This window comes from Chiloscyllium plagiosum, chromosome 25 (genome assembly GCF_004010195.1).
Source record: "Chiloscyllium plagiosum isolate BGI_BamShark_2017 chromosome 25, ASM401019v2, whole genome shotgun sequence".
Classification (NCBI taxonomy): Eukaryota; Metazoa; Chordata; class Chondrichthyes; order Orectolobiformes; family Hemiscylliidae; genus Chiloscyllium; species Chiloscyllium plagiosum.
The window spans coordinates 42,107,741-42,129,704 of record NC_057734.1 but is presented as its reverse complement, the minus strand read 5'-3'; the positions used below and the strand labels follow the sequence as shown (position 1 = coordinate 42,129,704).

The following is a 21,964-nucleotide window of genomic DNA, read 5'->3' as shown; positions in this document are numbered from 1 at the left end:
TTTCGGGCATAAGCCCTTCTTCAGGAATCTGCCTGTGACCTTGATTTGACTTTCCTGTCTATCCTCTGTAACCTTTCACTCCCTTATTAATCAAGCATTGAAATTGAAAATAGGAGCAGAAGTAGGCCATTTGGCCCTTCGAGCCTGCTTTGCTATTCATTATGTTCATGGCTGATCATCTCCATAGGCTATTCCTACACCACAACCCCCCCCCCCCATCCCTTTTATTCCTTGAGCCAAATCTTTGAAATCATAATGTTTTGGCCTTGACTGTTTTCTGTGGTAGTGAATTTCATCGGTTCACTATTTTCTGTGTAAAGAAATTTCTCCACATTGCAGTCCTAAATGGTTTACACTCTGACCTGTGCTTCTAGTCTCTGCTGCCTTTGGAAACCTCCTTCCTGAACCACCTTGTCTAGTCCTGTTAGAATTTTATAGGTTTCTATGAGATTCTACCCCCACCCCCCCATTCTTTGCAACTCCAATGAATATAATCCTAATTGATTCAACCACTCCTAGTCCTACAATCCCAGGAATCAGTATGTAGACCTTTGCTGCACTTCCTGTATAGCAAGAACATTTTCAGATGAGGAGATCAAGACTGCAAACTGTGTCCCAGGTGTCATTTCACCAAGGCCCTGCACAACTGCAGAAAGACATCATGTTCTAGTACGTGAATCAGGTCACTATGAAGGCCACCTACCATTTGCTTTCTTTACCACCTGCTGCAGCTCTATGATTATCTTTCGGAATTGGTGTACAAGGACACCCAGGTCTTGTTGCACATTCTCCTCTCACTTGATTGCCATCCAGATGATATGCTGTCTTCCTGTTTTTGCTACCAAAGTTGATAACCTAACATTTATTCACATTATATTGCATCCGCCATGCATTTGCCCCCACACTCAACTTGTTCAAATCACACTGAAGCTTTTCTGCACCCTCCTCACAGCTCACTCTCCCACCAAGCTTTAGGTCGTCTGCAAATTTAGAGACATTAGTTCCTTCATTCATATCATTTGTGTTTATTGCAAATAGCAAACAGCACTGATCCCTGTAGGACGCTACTAGTAACTGTCTGTCATTTGGTAAAAAAAGACCTGTTTATTCCAACTCCGTTTCCTGCCTGCCAACTTGTTTACTATTCATCTTAATGCACTATCCCAATCCCATCTATTTTAATTTTACATATTTATCTCTTATGTGGAATTTTGTCAAAAGCCTTTTAATAGGCCACGTAATCCACATCTGCTTGATGAAGCCTCCTCTTCATCAACTTTATTAGTTACATCCTTGAAGAATTCCTGTTGATTTGTCAACCATTATTTACCTTTTGTAAATCCATGCTGACTCTGTTGGATCCTGCTACTGTTTTCCAAATGCTTTGCTATTAATTCTTCCAGAATTTTCCCCACTTCCAATGTCAGGCTGATTTGGGTTATATTTCCTAGTTTTTTCCTCTGCCTCCCTTCTTAAATGGAGGGTTACAATAACTATCCTCCAGTCTGCAGGAGCTGTTCCACAGCCTGTTGAATGTTGGAAGCTGAACACCAACGCATCTGCTTTTCCTAGGGCCACTTCCTTAAGTACTCTGGGGTGTAGATTATCAGGATTTGAGGTTCTATTGAACTTGCTAGGTGGTTGAGCTTTCTCTCAGGTAGAATTCATCATTTATTACAAAGCTGCTTTATATTTAAGTATTTGGAAGACTTGTGCTTTGAAGAATTGTGGAGAGATGGTTTATTTCAAGTTTTGTGAACATACTTGGAATGTTTTTTTCAAAAAAGGCCATTGAAAGTTTGCTATGGGCATCAGCGATTCCTTTCTTAAATTAAACTGCTTGCTTTGCTGTAGACCCCTGGTGGCCCAGTAACTGGTGGTCATGGTAACTAGAGAAAGTATTCTGATTGTATGTTGTGACATGTGAAGTAGTGGGACTGGAGTGGCTGCACACTCTTCTAGTCTGGATTGTAACACAGTCCATTGCAAATAGTCTCTGAATAATGTGCTGCTTTTATATCCTCCCTGCCAAAGTAGATAAATTCAGTTTTTCTGTGCCAGTTGTTTTGTCCACTCACTTAATTTATCTATATCCCTTTGTAGATGCTTCACAACATATTCTTCACCTGTCTTTGCTAATGACTCAAAGTTAGTAGCCATAGATTTGGTGCCTTTATCCATGTTGATAACGTGGTTTGTAAATAGTTGAGACCCCAGAACTGATACTTATGACAGTCTGCTTGTTATCCTAATAGAACTCATTTATTTCCATGCTCTGTTTCCTGCTGGCTAACTAATTTTCTATATATAAAGATGAGTTGCCCCCAGTTTAATAAGCTCTTAACTTGAAATCATTTTTATGGCAAAAGCCATTTGGAAACCCAAGTACACCATATCCAAAAGGTCCCCTTGCTTGTTACTTCCTCAAAAACCATGAATAAATTAATCAAACACTTTCTCTTTCTCAAAACAATGTTGACTCTGCCTGAAGTGATCTTTATATAACACGCATAATAGATTCTGGCAATTTTCTTAGGACAGATGTTCAGCTACAGGCCTGTACTTCCCTGCTTTCTGTTTTCTTACATGAATAAAGAAGTTCCATTCATTGTTTTCTAATCTAATGGAAAATTCACAGAATTTGGGGCAAGTTTTGGAAATTTATAGTTATAGCTGCACCACTTGGTGATTTTATGTACCTCAGTGATTGCAGGCTTGGCTCAGTCTTGACCAGTCTGACCCTAACAGTTAATCAAGGCAAAATTAATTAATTTTATTTTATTTATTAAGAAAGGAAATTGTCTGCAAAATAGGATTAAAAAATCTGACATGATTTCATCTGAGTGGTGAGGCAGATTGGAGAGTTGATGACAAATTTTGAGCAAATTCACTGGACATCAGGAAAAATGAGCTGAACTGTCCAAATTCCAAAATTGACATAGGCAATGGCAAAAGAAATTTGACAGCACTCATCTTGCCTTCTCCTCACTGCATGTTTGCATGGACTACCTTCCTGCTATAAGAGGCTGTTTGAGGCTGAAAAATGGGCACTACCTATCCCAAGTAACCTTGCATTAATTTTGTGTGGAAATAATGGAACTGATAATCATTTGAAACCAAAAATTGTGTACAGTAATAAAAAATGAAATATAATTATCATAGTTTCAGAAAGGAAAATTTCTACTTAACAAATCATTTTGATAACCCAAGAGGATTGAGAAGATTGTCCAAATATGATTTTGTGTCAGCTTTGAGGTGATTTAGTAACATTCATTTCAAAAGACTAATGGATAAGCTTGCCATTGGAGGGTTTAATGTAAATTTTGTAAATGGTTAAGAAGCTGATGATTGAAAGTTGAAAACAGTACATCCTGGTATTATCAAGCAGTTCAGTGTGTTGAAATTCTTTGTGTGACTACTTTGTGTATTCTGTGTGACTAAAGAGAAATATAATGGTTAGGGTTTCTGAATGCGCAATGTTTGTTGATTAGAGTATTGGTTTATTCACTTACATTGTAATGTTTTACTGCTAATAGAATTTAATTATCTACTCCGACATTAATACTGATCTTTTATTGCAGAGAACTCTGAAATTTCCAGAAGAGCCTAAAACTAGTGAGGAATTTTATGACTTATTGCAAAGTCTGCTATGTGGAGCAAAGGAACGTTTGAACTATGAGGGACTCATCTGCCATCCATTTTTTACAAACATCAATTGGAACAATATCAGGAATAGTAAGTTATCCCTTTTGAAATGATGTGCTTACCCTCCTAATGAAAAGTTGTGACAGAGCAATTTTATTGGCTTGACAAACTTCATTTTTATTCTGTCGTCTTTCCAGAGTGGTTAACACTGATGGGATTACTTGCATAATGATGTTGATACTATCTGGGTCAAAGAACTACATTGATCTACTTGCTATTTCTCCAAAAGACTTCATATATACTTTGACTTAATCTTGTAGGCCTGCTTTTACAATTTCATTATTCATAGCATGCTATGGAAAAAAAACTGCTCTTAGCCTTAACTTCCCAACACACTCCATTATAATTTTGTTTCTCCTCAAGTAGTTGCAACTATCTTGACTCTCCTGAACAAGCATCTAATCCGATGTACACTCTATTCTTATGTTTAAATCTCACTTGCCATTTTTGCCTCGTTCTCTTACAAGGTAGATATTTTGTAATCAACCTGTTCAGAGATGTTATTATACACCTTTGGAGCATGTGGACCTTGAATCTGGGCCTTCTGGCTCAGAAGTAGGGATAATACTACCAACGAGAACTACCCTTCTCCTACAAAGTATATTCATGTTTATGAAGATGGTGGTGATCCTATTTCTAATCAATGTAGTACTTGCGGTGACAGAACCTCATTGGTGTCAGGGCATTTTTATGTATTGATCCAGTGAAATGATGTTCAGAAATCTCGACATTTGTTTCTGCTAAAATTGAGTTTCCATTTTCACTTTTCGTGTTCAGTTTTACTCTGGAGCAAAATGGTGAATGATTCCTGTAGTTAAGAGTCTCTCTTTGTTTCACTGAACATCCTGGCCATGGATTGATATTGCAAAACCTCCTATCAAATGAAAGCAGTTCTTATTCAGTTTGCAACTGTTATGTGAATTTTGTCTTAATTACATAGTTCAATTTATAAATTTGAGTAAATAATGACATAATCCTTGCAATTGGAAATCACGGCAGGCTTCTGTTGCCTTGTAAAAAGTTACCTGAAGCTCAGCTGTGTTGTGCAAATATAGCACAGTCATTTTCTGAACAGATTCCTTTTTTTCAGCTAGTGAAGAAAGATCCTCTTTCATCGCCATTAGTATCGATGCTAACACAGATTTAGCTGGCTATTCACACTATTACAACTTTAACGATTTCCCCCTTTTGAGAGGGTGTTTCTGGAACTTTGCCTGTTGAAATAGGAAAATAAAATCATGGCTGTTTCAATATTTGAAGTCTGAGACACTGAACTTGCTGGCACATATTTTTCGTGCTAAGAGTGCCCTAAATGTACTCAAATGGTATATGTGGCATTTGAGAGTGGAGGTAGTAACATTATGGTAATGCCACTGGTCAGTTAATCCTTGGCATTTGCTGTGAAGACATGGGTTTGATTCACATTGTGGAAGATGGTGAAATCTGAATTCAACTTTTGAAAAAAGAAAGTCTGGAATAAAATGTTAGGCCAATGACTACATTATAATCACTGCAAAACCCTAAATGGTTCACTAATGTGACTGTAGACCCACACCATTGTTTGACTTGCCCGTTGGGAAATCAATGATGGGAAATAAATGCTGGCTGTGCCAGAAATACCCATCTCCCATGATGCATGCTTGTTGGACAAATCACATTGAAAAGTGTATTAAGTGAGGTAAGAGTGATTGCCATTCACATCAAAACTATATTTGACTGAGTATGGCATCAAGAAGCTCTAGAAAAATTGGAATCAGTGGGAATCAGGGAGGAAGAGCTCTCCACTGATTGGAGTTATACCTGGCACAAAGGAAGATGTTTGTGGTAGAGTTCAGTCATCTCAGCTCCAGGACATTTCTGCAGAAGTTCCTCAGGGTATTGTCCTTGACCTAATCATATTGTAGGTTAGATGGGCTTCAGATTGGTATGACAGGTCGGCGCAACATCGAGGGCCAAAGGGCCTGTACTGTGCTGTAATGTTCTATGTTCTATCTTCAATTTCTTCATAAATGACCTCTCTTTCAAGTCAGAATTGGAGATGTTCACACCACTTGTGACTACTTCGATACTGAAGTAATTCATGCCCAAATGCAACAAAATGTGACAATATTTAATTTCTTCTGTTATTTGATATTGCAAAGGATACAGGCAACTGTGTGACAGGTGCTGAAGAAGCTTTTTTCTGAACTCTGCCTGCACAACTGGACATGCCCCTTGAAATACAGCGAAACTTGGAGAGGTTATGCAGAGCAGGACAATCTACTGGAAGACTGAAGGGTCAAGGGCTCTCAGCAAGAGGACACATATAACCAGAGTGCATAGTGGGGACCTGAACCTCATTAAGAACATTGTAAGACAGCAATGCTTCAGTAAAAGTACTCCTACTGAGACTTCTTATCTGCTGCCAATTTACAGTGAAGTGGTTGTGAAGGCGACTGTGCAGATAAACTTTAATGTGTCTACCTTCTTCAGGTTGGAGAGATATGTGCACATCTTGCAGTTTGCCATGCCCTGTTGTATAAGAGGGGTCACTGAGGTTTTTGATCCAATGTCAGCCAACTACATTTATTTCTCTCAACGGAAAGAAGGCAATCTGAGTGAGCTTTTAGTTTTCCTTTGATTGCAAACTTCCACATAGTGCAAGCTTCCACTGCACACGCATGGCTTTGTAGGTGTCAACTGAAAGAGATTCTGTTCCTTATGTTGTCATGTCTATACATGTAATGGTTTCATTTTGTAGTGGCTTGCTATGCCTCCTGCATATGAGCCACCATAGTAATGAGTGAGTACTGGCTAATGAAATGGCTACTGTGTTATGGGCCAGTCCAAACCCTCCACTTCATATATATCCAGGAGATAGCCTAGACCCTAACTTTTATCTTTCTTGGAGGCAAGTGTAAGGTGCTGTGTTCCAGTTGTATTTTGACTGGTTACACTACTTGGCTTTAAGCAAAGAAAAACACTTTACTCTTACACTACAATTAAACGCAAGCAAAGGGAAGGAAAATTGGGATAACTTTAACAAATTGGAGAAACTTAACAGAACAATAGATTATTTAACTACTAAACAACAACTGTTCCAATATAGTAACATCCCATAAACACACCTCTGGCAAAGCAAATTCAGTAAAATAGATCATCTCACGTACTTTGTTTCTCCAGTTCAGGAAGAAAGTACATCAGGAGAAAATTCTGGCAGAGAGCGAGAGAGAATTCAAGTGTTTTGCTATAGTAGGGACAGATGGATGGCAGCTTCAAAATCCCAACAACTACTGAAAATTAAACTAAAACCCTAGTTCTGTGGGAGCTTGACTCCATCCATTTATGCTGCTTCTATTGTTCCAGTTTGTTTAAGAAAAACTCAAGGCCTCATAGATTGGTTATTAGCTTGGAACAGGGTAAAAATAAGGACTGCAGATGCTGGAAACCAGAGTCTAGATTAGAGTGGTGCTAGAAAAGGTCAGGCAGCATCCAAGGAGCAGGAAAATCGATGTTTCTGGCAAAAGCCCTTCATCAGGAATAGAGCTTGGAACAGAGTACCCATCACCTCTATTTCAACCTCTCTTCATAAAAATTACCAGGACAAAATATACCTCTTAAAGCCATAGTACCATCACTACTGACTCTCATTCTCAACCTGCACACATCTGTGCAACATCTGAAGGCCTTGTTGTCTCATGAAATATGGTAGAGCATATCATTGGGATAGGCAAACAACGATTTCACTAGCATGCCAATCTGGATGAGTGAAAGCAAAAACAATTCTTAAAAAATCAAATTTATAAATGAGATCATGCTATATTTCTGACAAAATTTGACTCTAAATACCTTTTATACTGTCCTTTACTTCTTGTCTTTGTGATACCAAGTGGTTGGAGCATGGCTGATGGAAATCAGAGATTGCTAATGGGCTGAGAGAATGCATATTAGTATCTGTTTATCTAGATGACCTGATCACAGACTGCACCATCTCAGCCTAGGATGGATGGCTGGCTGGCACACAACTGCAAGGGTGTTGTGGACTGATAGGAAAGTGAAATGCTGTCTTCCTGTGAGAAGACATCACCTTTCTGCTCCTTGGAGCCATTGCCACTTCCCTAGACAGTGCTTATTGGAGGACAGATTGCTGAGCTGTGGTGCCAGTTTGCAAATCCCTTGTCACACTTCAATTCACAGTCATGATATAAGCAATCTAAGCTTTCATGGTAACATGTACTTTGTGTAACTTTTCCCTGGACTCCCACTACGTAACACCCTCTACATCCAGGGACAGCATTAGAGCTGTTGGTTGCAAGTATAGCATTGAAAGATAGTGCACTATCTTCATGATCATCTATCCTCTTGGTGTTCAGGTATTGCCTGGCTGGGGCACAATTCCTGAATGTGAGAAAGGAAATTAGCAAAGGGGCAAAATTGTGGTGTAGGGAGGGGAGTATATAAGAGGTGCTGCTTACATTATCCGCAGAGATGGGGAAAAGAGGATGCAAGAAGATATAAAACTTTTTGTCCCACTGCCAGCCACAAACCCACCAGTAATTTTCTAAGTAACAGTTAGCACTGTCTCCTCAATAGCGGTACTCTCATTTTCTGTGTTGTTACTGCCACCTCCAATTGTGTGGCACATTGCCTTGTGGGACAATGGACAGAGAGAATTATGTTGCAGAGTTGTGGAATTAATTTGATGTGGCTTCCCAAGGTGAATACTTGACAGTGTGTACAGGTTGAGATGAGCGTGAAGCTTGCAACACTTTGTGTGTGAAGTTGAGGTGAAAGCATATGGTTGTTAAATTCAAGTCCTGACTGGCAATTTTGTAGGTGAGTAGAAATTTGAGCAGTGCCTGGTTAGTGGTGCAGTTAGTAAGATATTTTATTTTAAGACTCATCTATTGATGTTTACTAACTGTGAGTCTGGTGGACTTCCTGCTCCTTTGTGCATACAGGGCATCTCTTCTAATTTCCAGCTCTTCCACCAAAACCTTCCATGGCTGTGTCAGAAAAGGTGTAGGCTAGTGTTTAGCGGCATAAGCATCCTGGAAATTCAGCAAATTGCTGATAGCCATGAAATGCATGGATTCTTCAGCACAGTCAAGAACATCTATGACCCCAAACACCTGCCTCACTGTGAGAGCTAAGAACAGAGTGGTGCTTATCGAGGACAGGGATGGCAGTCAGTGCTCATTGGAAGGAGTATTTTGAGGATCACTTCAATCAAGACTTGGCATGAGTATTCTTGACCTCATACCACAGCATTCCAAACGCTTCCACCTTGACACAATCCCAGCCTAAATCAAGTTGAAAAGAGTTGACAAACAACAAGGCCACCAACTGAGTCAGAATTTCCACTGAAACCCAGAAACCTGAAGAAGAAGCACTCTTTGTGCAAATATGTCACCTCATTTCTTTGTCTGGAACAAGGAGAGCATGACAATAGATCTCAAGAGATGCCTTTACTTCAAATATCTTTGAGCAAGGAGATGAGACAGATTTGTGGTAACTACAGATAGATGGCCTTGCTGTCTGACACATGAACAGACAGGGAATAGAGGGATACAGAACATGTCTAGGCCAATGGGATTAATTTGGAATGGCATGATGGTCAGTGCAGATATGGTGGGCCTAAGGGCCATTTACTGTGCTTTACTGTTCTATATTCCCAGTGTTTCCCAGGGAAGGTCATTGCAAAAAGTCTTATCAATCTCTTCCTCTCATTGGCTGAGGAGCTCCTACTGAAATCACTACGGATTTGTCCATCAAGAGGCAGAGCAGACATGATTTTCGCAGAAAGACAAGAAAAGTGAGAGAGTAGCGTTCTGTTTTATACAAGGCTGCCTTTGACCCCATAGTTGAATCTGTTAACCAGGCGGAATTGTGGAAAATTGTCTTTAAATTTTGTTGGCTACAGAAATTTGGCATTATTCTGTTTGCTGCTCAACAACATGCAAGCTGCAATCCTCCACAACCCACAGTCCCATTATTTGTACAAGCTAAGGTGAAGTAAAGCTGTGTAATTGCACCAGTGCTCTTCTCCAGCTTCCTTGTGACACTTTATTCCATAGTTGAGGTTTTCTGCTGACTTGTGGAGTTTCTTCATAGGATACTGTCCAGCCCATGTAGTTTCCAGTCCAGAAACAAGACTCTACAAGACTGCCTGGTCCTCCTGTGCAATGTTACAACAAGCAGGATAGCAGAGAAAACATTTCAAGGATTTCCTCATACCTTCCATGAGAGTATAAAATCAGTGCCACTTGAGAATCTCTGGCTTTGGTCCACCCAAACTGGAGATGATGCATCTATACAGGTGTCAAGTATTTTGAACACATATGTCAGGCTCAGGTTGAGCACAATTGCAAACAACAGGAGAAACCTGAGCACTTGAGTATGCCACCGACACACTGTACCCATGGCAATGTGCTTGGATTGCACATCAGACTGCTTTTGGTCACTTCAGAACCACAGCTCTGGTATGGAAGAATATCATCCTCAGCCTCGAGTTATCTGTCTATGAAGAAAGACGATGCTCACAAACGTTTGATTTTTGGATCCCTTGTTGACCCAGTCAACACAAGATGAGTATGCTACTTGTTTTCCATTGAATGGATGTGAATTCATCACAATCCTTGTGCAATTTTGTGTACTCTCCATTTTGGCCTCCCACTCCACTTTTAATTCCGAATCAACTGAAGCACTTGTAGGATGTTTAACATAACTAAAAGATATGTTGTAGTGTGGTACAGTGGTGGTGTCCATACCCCTGGACCAAGAGGCCTGGATTCAAGTCACACCTACTCCAGATGTGTAATAATATATCTGAACACGTTGATTAGAAAAATAGGTTAATTATAATTTTAAAAAAGTTACATTTTGTGAAACTTTACGAAAAGTATTTTGTAAAACTATTTAACAATAGTGCCAGTGTGGTACTCCTCGCAATTTTATGCTGCTGGTTTGTGCATGAAGTACAGAAATGGTGTAAAGTAAGGCCACTGCTCTATTTCTGTATGGCTGCATTATTCCTTCTATCCTGGGTAAAGGAAACGCTTACTTCCTTTTTAAGGCTAGCCATCAAAATTTCAGTTTAGTGACTTTTTTTATAGCTTGGTTATGAACTGTGATGCATGGGAGACTACAATAGACCCAGTTTATCTTTGTCAGCCTGGTGTTTGAGGTGCTCCCTGAGTTAAGGTGGGTATAACTGTATCAGAAATAGGTTTACAGGGCACTGATCAATGTATTAATTAGTTGCAGTGTGAACCTAGATGAATTGATTGGTGTGATTTGTTACAACAGCCTGGATTTAACACTGAGCAGTTTTGCCTGCAGTTTGTTTTTGATCAGTAACGGGCACACATTTTGTGATGACTATAAGCATTCAACTTAGCTTCTCATCAGCCTATTCAGAGGTGTTATGACATATCTCTGGAGCAGGTGGTCTTGGACCCAGGCCGCCTGGCCCGGAGTCAGGGGCATCACCACGAGAGCCTCTTTAATATTCTACTTATAATACTTTACACTTTATTGCAGTCACCTGTTCTGTGGGCTTGTAACTGGGACCTTATTATGAGTCATACAGCAATGAGTACACAATGAAGAAAATCTACACTCTACTGTAGAACCAGGGAACTCTTACCTCTAAATCTCGGTATTATGAATTGTTGGTTTAGTAATCTGGTATCCTGTAACTAATGCTGACATTGCTGCTCTAGTAGGGGAAATTGTACTGATATGCTAACATGTTATGGACGGAAGGATGAATTTTGGGCATCACTCGGTACAGTAATTTTAGATTCATTTTATAATTGGATTGTGGTTGTTTGTTGTCCCATCTCTGTAGTAGTCTGATTTTTATTAGTTATTGATCTTTGTCATGAGAGGTTTTATGACATTGCAGGAATGTGAGCATGTTTTGGTCTCTTTCCTGAAACATCTATGTACTATATAATGCTGCATTAATGTCTGAATGGATGCCATGGAAACAAAATTGCCAATGTTAGCAGTGCTACAGTACATGAACAGTGTGTAGGTGTTCCATCCCTCTAAAGGATAGGCTCATATTGATCCACAGCATAATTATAGTCTCCAAGCTGCATGCTAACCCCTTCAATGCTGCAGAAATGCAGCAGAATGCTGAACTTCACATTTGCAGACAATTTGTGTTATCCCCTAGTCTCCATCTTTCTTTCTAGCTTTAAGTATGCTTGCATAAATGTTTAAAATTCTCCCAGTTTTTATCATATTGTTCACAAGGCTGACACAGATTAATCATGATTTCATTTTGTCTAGCCTCAAGAAACAATTCTGGCATTGCATTGGTGAATGTAGAATCCACCTGCTTTACCCATTGTTGTGTTGTTTCTTTTCTCCCTTTCTACTATTTATGTTACATTATCATTCTACAGTTTGAAAAGTACTTTCTACCCTGATGCATAGCCCAGAAACCACCTGAGCCCAGGCAGGTCGTGTTGGAGAACTATTCAATCACCATATGAATGCAAGCACAAAATTGACAATATTAGTGAATTTCACAGGGTTCAAAAATTATTAAAGAGCTACATTTTGCCTGTTACGTCCTTCCTGCTGTCTTTGGACAAAGGATCGACAATTAGTTGTGATGTCCCCTTTGGTAGTATTAACCAAGGAGCTGAACCCAGAATCTTTCTCAGCATTGCAGTTGGCTCACTTGCCAATTAGGGGATTATTGATGAATAATCTTTCATTAGTATACTGCAACATATGATCACTTTTACATTGGAACACTGCATGTGCCTAATAATGACGGACGGTAAGACAAAAACCCAAAATGCCTTAAATTGAAATTTTGTGCAAGTTTGTTAGTACAAAAATACTGAAGCTAAGAACCAATATGGGTATTGACTTAACTCATGAAGATGAGCTAGGTGGAAATTTCCCTGAAAGAAGTGAAGTTGAGGTTTCTGAATCTTGTAGATTGAGATGACCAAAGGAAGGCTGCTACATCACAGATAGAAGAAAAATGGAAAGATAATTAAGTTGTGCTGCTCTTCCTTGCCATCTAGTGGTGCTTAAATGTTGCAATAACAAAGCTGGATGTTGGTTGGCTTATTTTCAGTTGGGAAATGATGCATCATGAAGGAGGGGAGAGAAGCTGAAAGCAAAACAAACTTTAAGGGGAAGAAAGAGAAACTATAAATGTAGTAACAGTTATACAGTAAATTTTACCACTGCTCCCTCTGTTTACGCATTTGTATGGCAACAGTATTTCCTGAATGCAATACCTTAAAATTGATACACAGTGAGGATGGAATTGAGAACAAAATCACACATTTATTGCATGATTGCTATTAGGAGCCCAAATCCTCTTTTGTCTATTGTAGAGAGAAGCCAATTGATCATCCCCTTCAATTCAACCTGCAGTGTTATCTGATTTTGTTTCATGGCAACCAATCCGTGGAAAAGGGAAACAGCAGAAGGTACCTGTATGACTCCAAATTCAACTGTGATTTGGCGCTGATAAACATGTTATAATCATGGGGGTTTCCGATTGGCTAAGAGGCAAGGAGATAGAGTAATTTTACCAAATGAGTCAAGAAGAATGACCATGTAAAATGTGAAAATAAATTCAAGAAATGGAAAAGTGTGTTTAAAAATACCAAGGAGGTTTGCCTTCCATATGGACCATCACAAAAATCACTTATAATCCATACATCATAAAATTTCTGTGTGACATGGTTTTGCCCTAATTCCGAGAATTGCAATATTTTATAGTGATCAAAAGATACTCTTCCCACCTGAAATATAATATTTTTGTTTCTATGAACTAGTGTGAGGCTAATAATTTTGAATGCACGCCATTTAAGCTTCTTGATCAGTAACATGTCATCTGTGCATGAGCCTTAGCAGATTCTTAATAATTCAGTGAATCAGAATGCAAGTTGCTGATAGAATGGTCTGGTATCTAATTGGGAACCTTCAGACAAATCACAGGACTGCTGAAATTCTCTGAGAGATGACCTGTCAAGCCTTGTTGTCATTTGTGCTACTTCCCTGCCAGATGGCACAGTCCAGCTGAATAGTAAAATGAAATCAGCGTATTGGATGGTTTAGATCGACAATATGCCTTGCTGCTGTATTCCCTGCAGATGTTTGTGCTCCTATCAAAGGGATCGTATCTGTTCCTTTTGGAAGGCTCCCTTCAGCTAAACTGTAGTACCGTTGTTGGGAAGATATAATCAATATGCACCTTCTGACTGACCAGCTCAGAACTCCCATGGTTAAACATGCAGTCTCTCAGAAGAAGCAGATTGGCACAAGTACTGCAGTGCTGACTGAGTTAAGCTATTAGCATATTCATTATTGAAAAAAATTGTTTTTGCTATGCAAAAAGAAAGTTTCTGTAGGCAGCAGCAGTCTTCCACTGTCAGTTGTCTGCAGTATTATCAGATTAGTCATTTCCAGGGAAGGCTCTTGATGAATTGTGAATTATTACAGAAGATATTGATGATTTCACTGTTCCAGAATGCTCTGTAAGTAATTGCCTTTGAAACCTATTTCTTTATTATTTGGTTGGGTATCAGCTATAACAAAAGCAGAACAAATCTATAATGTAGCTATGTAGCTTTTGATCATTACAAAAAGTAATGATTATTGCAGCATTGCATTCTGTTATGAACTTCTGTAACCAGAAATATTTTGGCATCAAATAAGCAATGATTTGTGTTGTAGCATAAGGATAGGTGGCGCCTGTACCATCATTTATAAATATCCTCCTATATATGGCAGTATCTTCATATAACTACAGTGAATATGCAACATAATGAAGCTTTTGGATGCATCTGCAGAGCCGTATTAGAGATCAGCTTGAGTGTATAACTGTTGGTTATCTGTGAGTAAGATCCACTTTTACCTCAAACTGATGTAATGAGCTGTGACAGCCTATTGAATACACAGCTCCAGTAGTGACTCACTCCTCGATTTTATTGGTAAGTCTGCACGCCGGCTGTTGCCTCTACTTTTGTTGAAATCCAGCATATTTTGTGTTTCCATTGCAGTTCCACCCCCTTTTGTACCCACACTGGAAACTGATGATGATGTGTCCAATTTTGATGATCCGGAGAAAATCTCGCGCCCGACGATCAAGGCACGGCCGCTGAATAAGTCAGGTTTCACAGGGGAGGATTTGCCATTTGTTGGATTGTCCTTTACCAAGACATTAGCTACACTCTCCTGCTCAGAGTAAGTGTAATCTCCCAGTTAACACTTCCACTCTCAGTGTAATGCTAGTAGATCTGGAAAGGAATGTAACAGAGTCTGGCAATGTGCTTTGAAATGCCATGCAATGTTTGCTTCAGGGCAGTTATCTTGTAAATACTGATTGGTTATAAAGATCTCTTGGTGAAAAAATGTTGCTTCATTAAGTTTCAAATAAACCCAGGTAGCAGTTAACTGATAGAGAATTGTTGCTTGTTAGCTTAGCTAGGATTACATTTTTAATTTATCATTTTGAGTAGAGGCTGATGCTGATGCCTGGTCTCTAGTTTCCACCTTTTCGGTTTTGCTGTTTGATTGTTCCAATGAATGAATTAGCAGCTTAACTGTTGTAAATCTTCACCTTGTCAGAGTGGTTGAGTGGTCTAACATGCCAGACTTAATCCTTGCTGTCCTGAAGTTTGAGGAATTCTGGTTCCTTTCTAGTGACAAGAGCTAAATTCCACTGATCCTACTGAATGGTGGTGCAGGCTCGAAGGGCAGAATGGCCTACTCCTGCACCTCTTGTCTATTGTCACTCCAGAAACTAATCTGCTGTTGGGAAAAGAGGTCTGGTTTCACAATATGGACAGACGTGTGCGTGATGAGAAAAAATATATGAAAAGTTGAGGAGAGAAGGCTTTTAAAAAAAGAAGGCTGAATGGAACTATGAAGTTAATTTACGAGCACAAAACAAAATACTGAAACATTTCACATGTGCGAACACACTTTAAACAGAAGAAGGCTGTGATAGCAATAGGACTATTAAGTGATACTCATTATAGTGTCACAGGTAATAAGAGGGAAGTGGCCGAATAACCAGGGTGATATATAAAATGGAGGTGACACTGAGTGTTGTGATGAAATGGGTAATGAGATTGGCATGTTCAAACATTTTTTTTTAAAAAGCCATGCATTGATTCGATTAAGAAAAGACCTAAGACGATAAAAACCCTGATTCAGATGGACTTCAACTTCATGGTTTGAATGAATCCACAGAAAGAGAGCAGAGACATTTTTATACATATTTAGTAATGTTCTAGAAAAAGGTCTGTGCTGGAGGACTGGAAAATAACTAAGGTAATTGTTATATTCATTAAAAGATGATAGACACATTAAGCTGATCTGTTCATCAGTGAAAAGAAAACGTAATGGAATCCTTACTGAAGGAGAGAATACAAAAACATGTAGAATTAAGAAATATATTAATGAATAGCATGGGTTTCTAAAGGAGAAATCATGCTTTGCTAACCCTAATGAATTTTCAAGGAGGTACCAGAGAACATAGACAAAACTAATACAATATATCTTTGTATCTGGATTTTCAAAAGAACCTTAGTAAGATGACTAATAATAGGCTAATGAATAAGATTAGAGAATGTGGAGTCAGGGACAAGTGGCCGAATGGTTTGCTAGCTCACTTCAAGACAAAGCAGAGAGTGGGAGTTATAGGTAGCTATTCAGAGTTTCAGAAGGTGGGAAGTGGCGTTTCACAGTGCTGAGACCACTGTGTTTCATAATTTATATAGACAATTTGGACTTTGGAATCAAAAGCACTTTCTAAATTTGTGATGACACTAAATTTGGGGTGTTGGAAATCCAATACTGAGAATGACTACAGCAAATTGCAGGAAGACCGAATAAATTTGCAGGATGGGCAAGTAATGGCAAATGAAGTTGAAAACACAAGTAGGTTGTACATTTTGTACATTGGGGATGTGAGAAACGTGAAGATTTGCGAGGTAGAGGAGCTGAGTAACATCCAAGTGCAAATGCATCAGTCACTATAAGTTGGGCTAGATTTTAACAAAGCTATTTATAAAGTAGCCCCTGGTTTTTTCTTATTGCTAGAAGGTTAGAATTAAGAAGTAGGAAGGTTACACTAAAACTGTTTTGTACCTTGATTAGACCAAATATTGTGGCAGCCAGAGCATAGGCATTATTCTTAAAAAAAAAAGGGAGACACGAGAAATGAGCAGAGGAGATTTACAAGCATGAAACTAGAAATGGGTGGGTTATGTACCTTGAAAGAATTGACAAAATTTATGTTCTTCTGTCTTGTAAAAAGAAATCTGAAGGATGACCTAATAGAGATATTTAAGTTTATAGAACATTTTAATAGAGTGGATGCAGAGAGTCATCTTTTGAGGGACAAATGTAGCAAAGGCCATAAACATTGAAGATTGCCACGAGATGAGTGAATTCAGAAGAAACCTCTATGCCCAGACAGCAGTGAGATTATGGAAGTGACTGTTGCAGCAATTTGTTGAAGTAAATAGTATCGATGGTTTTAAGGATAAGTTAGAAACACGTTTGAGGGAACAAGAAAAACATATATAATGGCAGATTAAGGTGAAGAAAGATGGGAGAATGCTCTAGTTGCAGCTTAAACACTGGCTGATTCGACTGAATGGGTGGTGCTGCATATCCTTTTTATTTTAATCGTTCATGGGATGGGGGTGTTGCTAGCTTCATCTAACTGTCCTTTAGAAGTGTTGCAGAACTGCTTTCATGTACCTCTATGTAATTTTATGTATGCAATATTGTGTAACACTGTCATAATTTTGTGCACATCTATCAAAGCTCTTCTCAATATCCTTTGTTCTAAGGAGAACAAACCCAGCTTCTCCAACCTAACCTTGCAGCTGAAAACCCTAATTTCCTAATCATTCTAGTAAATCTCCTTTGTGTCATATCGAGGACCCTTACACTCTTCTGAATGTGTGTGATTACCAAGACTGGGTGCAAAACTCTAGTTAGATTGTATCCAGAGTTTTTTAAAAGCTTAACATAATTTTCCTTCCTTCTCAGTCCTTATATTTATGAAGCCTAATTAGTCGTAATTTTCTAAGTATTGTATCTATGTTCTATTGCATTTGATCAATACATATCCCTCCAAGGTCCTTTTAGATCCTATGCACTCTCTAGAACTCTTACATTTCATGAGTTACATTTAAATGCAATTAACAAATCTGGAAGTGAATGCTGGTCTCTCTAATGGTAGCAATGGATGCACAAACTCGTGTCCTTTAGGAAAGGAAACCTACTGTCCTTATCTGGTCTGACCTAGAGGTTACTCCAGACCCAGACTTTTCTAAAATAGCCCCTCCATTAAAGTGCAATTACAGATGGGCGACAAATGCTGGCATTGACAGTGATGTTCAAACTCATGAAGTAATCAGGAAAAATAGAGGTCTCTTCCCCCAAGTCTGCTGCTAAAGTACAAAACTTTTCACTTCTTTGCATTAAATTTCATTTTAAAATTGGTATCCCCATCCCTGCCTGCCAGAACTTCTAGTTTGATAAAATTTCTAGTTTGGTAAAATTGGCCAAATCTATGCTGTTTTCCTATGTTTATATAGCAAAAAGTCATTTAAAAATGTGGCCTTAGCACTAACCTTTTCTCTGCCAGACCCTGGAATCGGGGGTAGAAAGAATCATTTCCCATGACTTTGTTGTTTCTGTCATAGAGTCACAGAGATGTATAGCAGGGAAACAGACCCTTCAATCCAACCCGTCCGTGCCAACCAGATATTCCAATCTCACCTCCAGATGCCTTTTTAAATGTTGCAATTGTACTAGCCTCCACCACTTCCTCTGGCAGCTCATTCCACACACATACCACTGTCTGCGTGAAAATGTTGCCCCTTAGGTCTCTTTTATGTCTTTCCTCTCTCATCCTAAACCTATGCCCTCTAGTTCTGGACTCCTCCACACTTTTAACAAAGCATTGATTTGACTACTCTTGGAGAACTGTGCTTTGTTTCTAAAATATGTATAGATAAGATGGAGGAAGATGGTGGCACAATGCTAATGACACAAGTAATCAAATCATCCAGGATAACGATCTAGGAACAAAGGCTCAACTCCCACCAGAGAAGTTAGTAGAATCTTTGGGGAATTTTAATCTACATATTGATTGCTCAAACCAGCTCCATCAAGGCATCCTTGAGGAGGAGTTCATAAACTGTATCTGAGATAGTTTCCTTGAACAGTGTGTAATGGAATATACGAGGGAGCAAGCTCCCCCAGATCAGGTCTTGTATCATGAGGCAAGAATAATTAATGATCTCTGCGTGAGGGATCCTCTTGGAAAGCACGATCATAGTATGATCGAGGTTGAGAAAGTAAAATCCAATATCAGTGACTGCAATGGGTTAAGAGAGGAGCTGGCTAAGGTAGACTGGGAGCAAAGACTATATGATGGGACAATCGAGGAACAGTGGAGGAGTGATTTTTCACCATGTTCAGCAAAAGCACATCCCAGAGAAAAGGAAGGACTGCAGGAAAAGGCATAATCAGCCATAGATAACTAAGGAAATAAAGGAGGGTACCAAATTGAAAGCTAATGCATACAAAGTGGCAAAGGTTAGCGGGAAAGTAGGGGAAATCTTTGAAGGCCAACAGAAAACCATGAAAAACCTGTAAGACGGACTATGAGAGTAAACAAAATATAAAAAACAGGCAGGAAAAGTTTCTACAAATATATAAAACAAAGAAGAGTGGTTGGGTAAACATTGATCCTTTTGAGGATGAGAAGGGGAATTTAATAATGGGAAATGAGGAAATGGCTGAGGCATTGAATGGTATTTTATGTCAGTCTTCACAGTGAAAGACACAAATAACATGCCAATAATTAATGACAAGGAAGCTTTGGCAGGTGAGGACTTAGAAATGATCTTGATCACTGAAGAGGGAAGTGTTGCACAAGCGAGTGGGCCTAAAGGTAGGCAAGTCTCCTGGCCCTGAAGGAATACATCCCAGAGTACTAAAAGACATGGTTGGGGAAGGGGGAAATGATTGCAAATGAGCTTATGGTAGTTTGCCAAAATTTAATGGACTCTGAGGTGGTTTCGGCAGATCGGAGAACAGCAAATCTGACGTCACTGTTTTAAAAAAGGACGTAGACAAAAGAGCAGGTAACTAAAGGACTGTTAGTTTAACTTCTGTAGTGGGGAAAATGCTTGAATCTGTCATCAACAAAGAAATAGTGAGACATTTGTGTCGACATTGTTATATCAGGCAGATGCAGCATGGATTCATGAAAAACTGGTCATGGTTAACTAATTTACTGGAATTCTTTGAGGATGTTATGAGCACGGTGGACAACGGAGAACTAATGGATGTGGTGTATCTGGATTTCTAGAAAATATTTGACAAAGTGCTGCTCAAAAGGCTGCTGCAGAAGATAAAGGTGCATTGCATTATGGGTAATGTGTTAGCATGGATAGAAGATTGGTTAACTAATGAAAAGTAAAGAGTGGGAATAAATGGGTGTTTTTCCCATTGGCGATCAATGGCTGATGTATGCCTCAGGGATCAGTTTTGAAACTACAATTGTTTACAATTCAAGTAGATGATTTGGAGTTGGGGAAACCAAGTGTAGTGTGTCAAAGTTTGATGACACTGAGATGAGTGATAGAGCAAAGAGTGCAGAGGACATGAAAGTCTGCAGCGATATATAGGTAGGTGAAGTGAGTGGATAATGGTCTGGCAGATGGAGTACAATGTTGGTAAAGGTGAGGTCGTCCATTTTGATAGGAATAGCAACAAAATGGACGACTGTCTAAATGGTGAAAAATTGCAACATGCCACTGTGTAAAGGAATCTGAGTGTTGTTGTGCATGAATCACAAAAAGTTGGCTTGTGGGTGCGGCATGTGATTGGTTATGAAGGCAAATTAACTATTGTCCATACCTGTGAGAGGGATGGAGTTTAAAAATAAGGAGGTTATACTGCAGCTGTCTAAGGTTGCTGGTCTGGCCAAACCTGGAGTCTGTGTACGATTTTGGTCTCCTTACTTGAGAAAAATTATAAACGCACTGGAGGAGGTTCACCTAGGTTGATTCCGGAATTGAGAGGGTTGGCTTTTGAGGACAAATTGAGTAGACTGGGGTTGTATTCATTGAAATTTAGAAGAATGAAGTGTGATCTTAAAGAGACATATAAAATTTATGAAGAGAATAGATAAAGCAGGAGCAGGGAACAATTTCCATTGGTGAGTGAAATTAGAACTAGGGGACATATCCTCAAAATAAAGGGAGCTGATTTAGGACTGAGTTGAGGAGGAACTTCCACCAAAGAACTGTGAACCTGTGGAATTCCCTGTCCAGTTAATCGTTTTTCAGGCAAAGATAGATAAATTTTTTAGCAATAAAATAATTATGGGTGATGGTTAGTGGGTGGGCAAGTGGAGCTGAGTCCACAAAAAGATCAGCCATGATCCAACATCCTTATGATCTTATAGCATCCATTGCTTTTCCTTAGTTTTGACTTAGCTGGGAAGAGTGTATTAATAGTAGTGACCATTTCTCCAAGCCATCCACAAAATCTAAAAAATTTTAACTGGACTACCAAAATGACCAAAATGCCTGACTGACTACTATCAAGACACAAATATTTCACACCAGGTTTCATTAATAACTGGAAGTAAATCTATTTATTGTAACACCAAAAAGCAAATCTCATAATATGCAACTTGTACTATACCCCTTTGAAGACTTCAAATAAACATGCACGTTCATGATTAAGACAGATGAAAAATAAATTGTTGTACACAGAATGCATGTTAAAAGAATATAGATAGACTGAACAAATTCTGAAGATTTCAAGTATGGCTTAAATTGTCTCAGTATTCCTTTCTTTATTTTTGAGGCTGATGAAACGTTATCTGTAAGGCAATAACAATTCTTAACTTTCATATTTGTTCTGGTAAACCTTTTTCTTGTTAGATTTTTGAAAATCTTCTTAGTTTTCTGTCTTTTTCCCAGAGAGCTGGAGAGAGAAAAATGGATACTTTCAGTTTGTAGGTTCTTGATGTTTCTCTCATGTTTTGATACTTACAGGTTTTAATACTTTCATTGAACAACAAACAGAGGGCTGTATCTGGCAGCGTTTCCTTAACTCAAAATATACTGTGCTGCTCAGACTCCAATTCTATCCATTGTTGATTTTTGTAATTGGAAGTCTGTGGCAAGCAGTGTACCACAGGATTCTGTGCTGGGACCCTTACTGTTTGTTATTCACATTCATGATGTGT

At 39.0% G+C, this 21,964-nt stretch overlaps 1 protein-coding gene across 1 annotated transcript in view; it reads left to right on the top strand.

Annotated features, from left to right (window-relative positions):
• Positions 1-21,964, top strand: part of cita (citron rho-interacting serine/threonine kinase a) — a 216,449-nt gene that overhangs the window by 45,967 nt on the left and 148,518 nt on the right. Inside the window, exons 9-10 of the mRNA XM_043715278.1 lie at positions 3,582-3,735; positions 14,730-14,913. Coding sequence (XP_043571213.1) covers positions 3,582-3,735; positions 14,730-14,913 — 338 coding nt within the window. The remainder of the gene's footprint in view (positions 1-3,581; positions 3,736-14,729; positions 14,914-21,964) is intronic.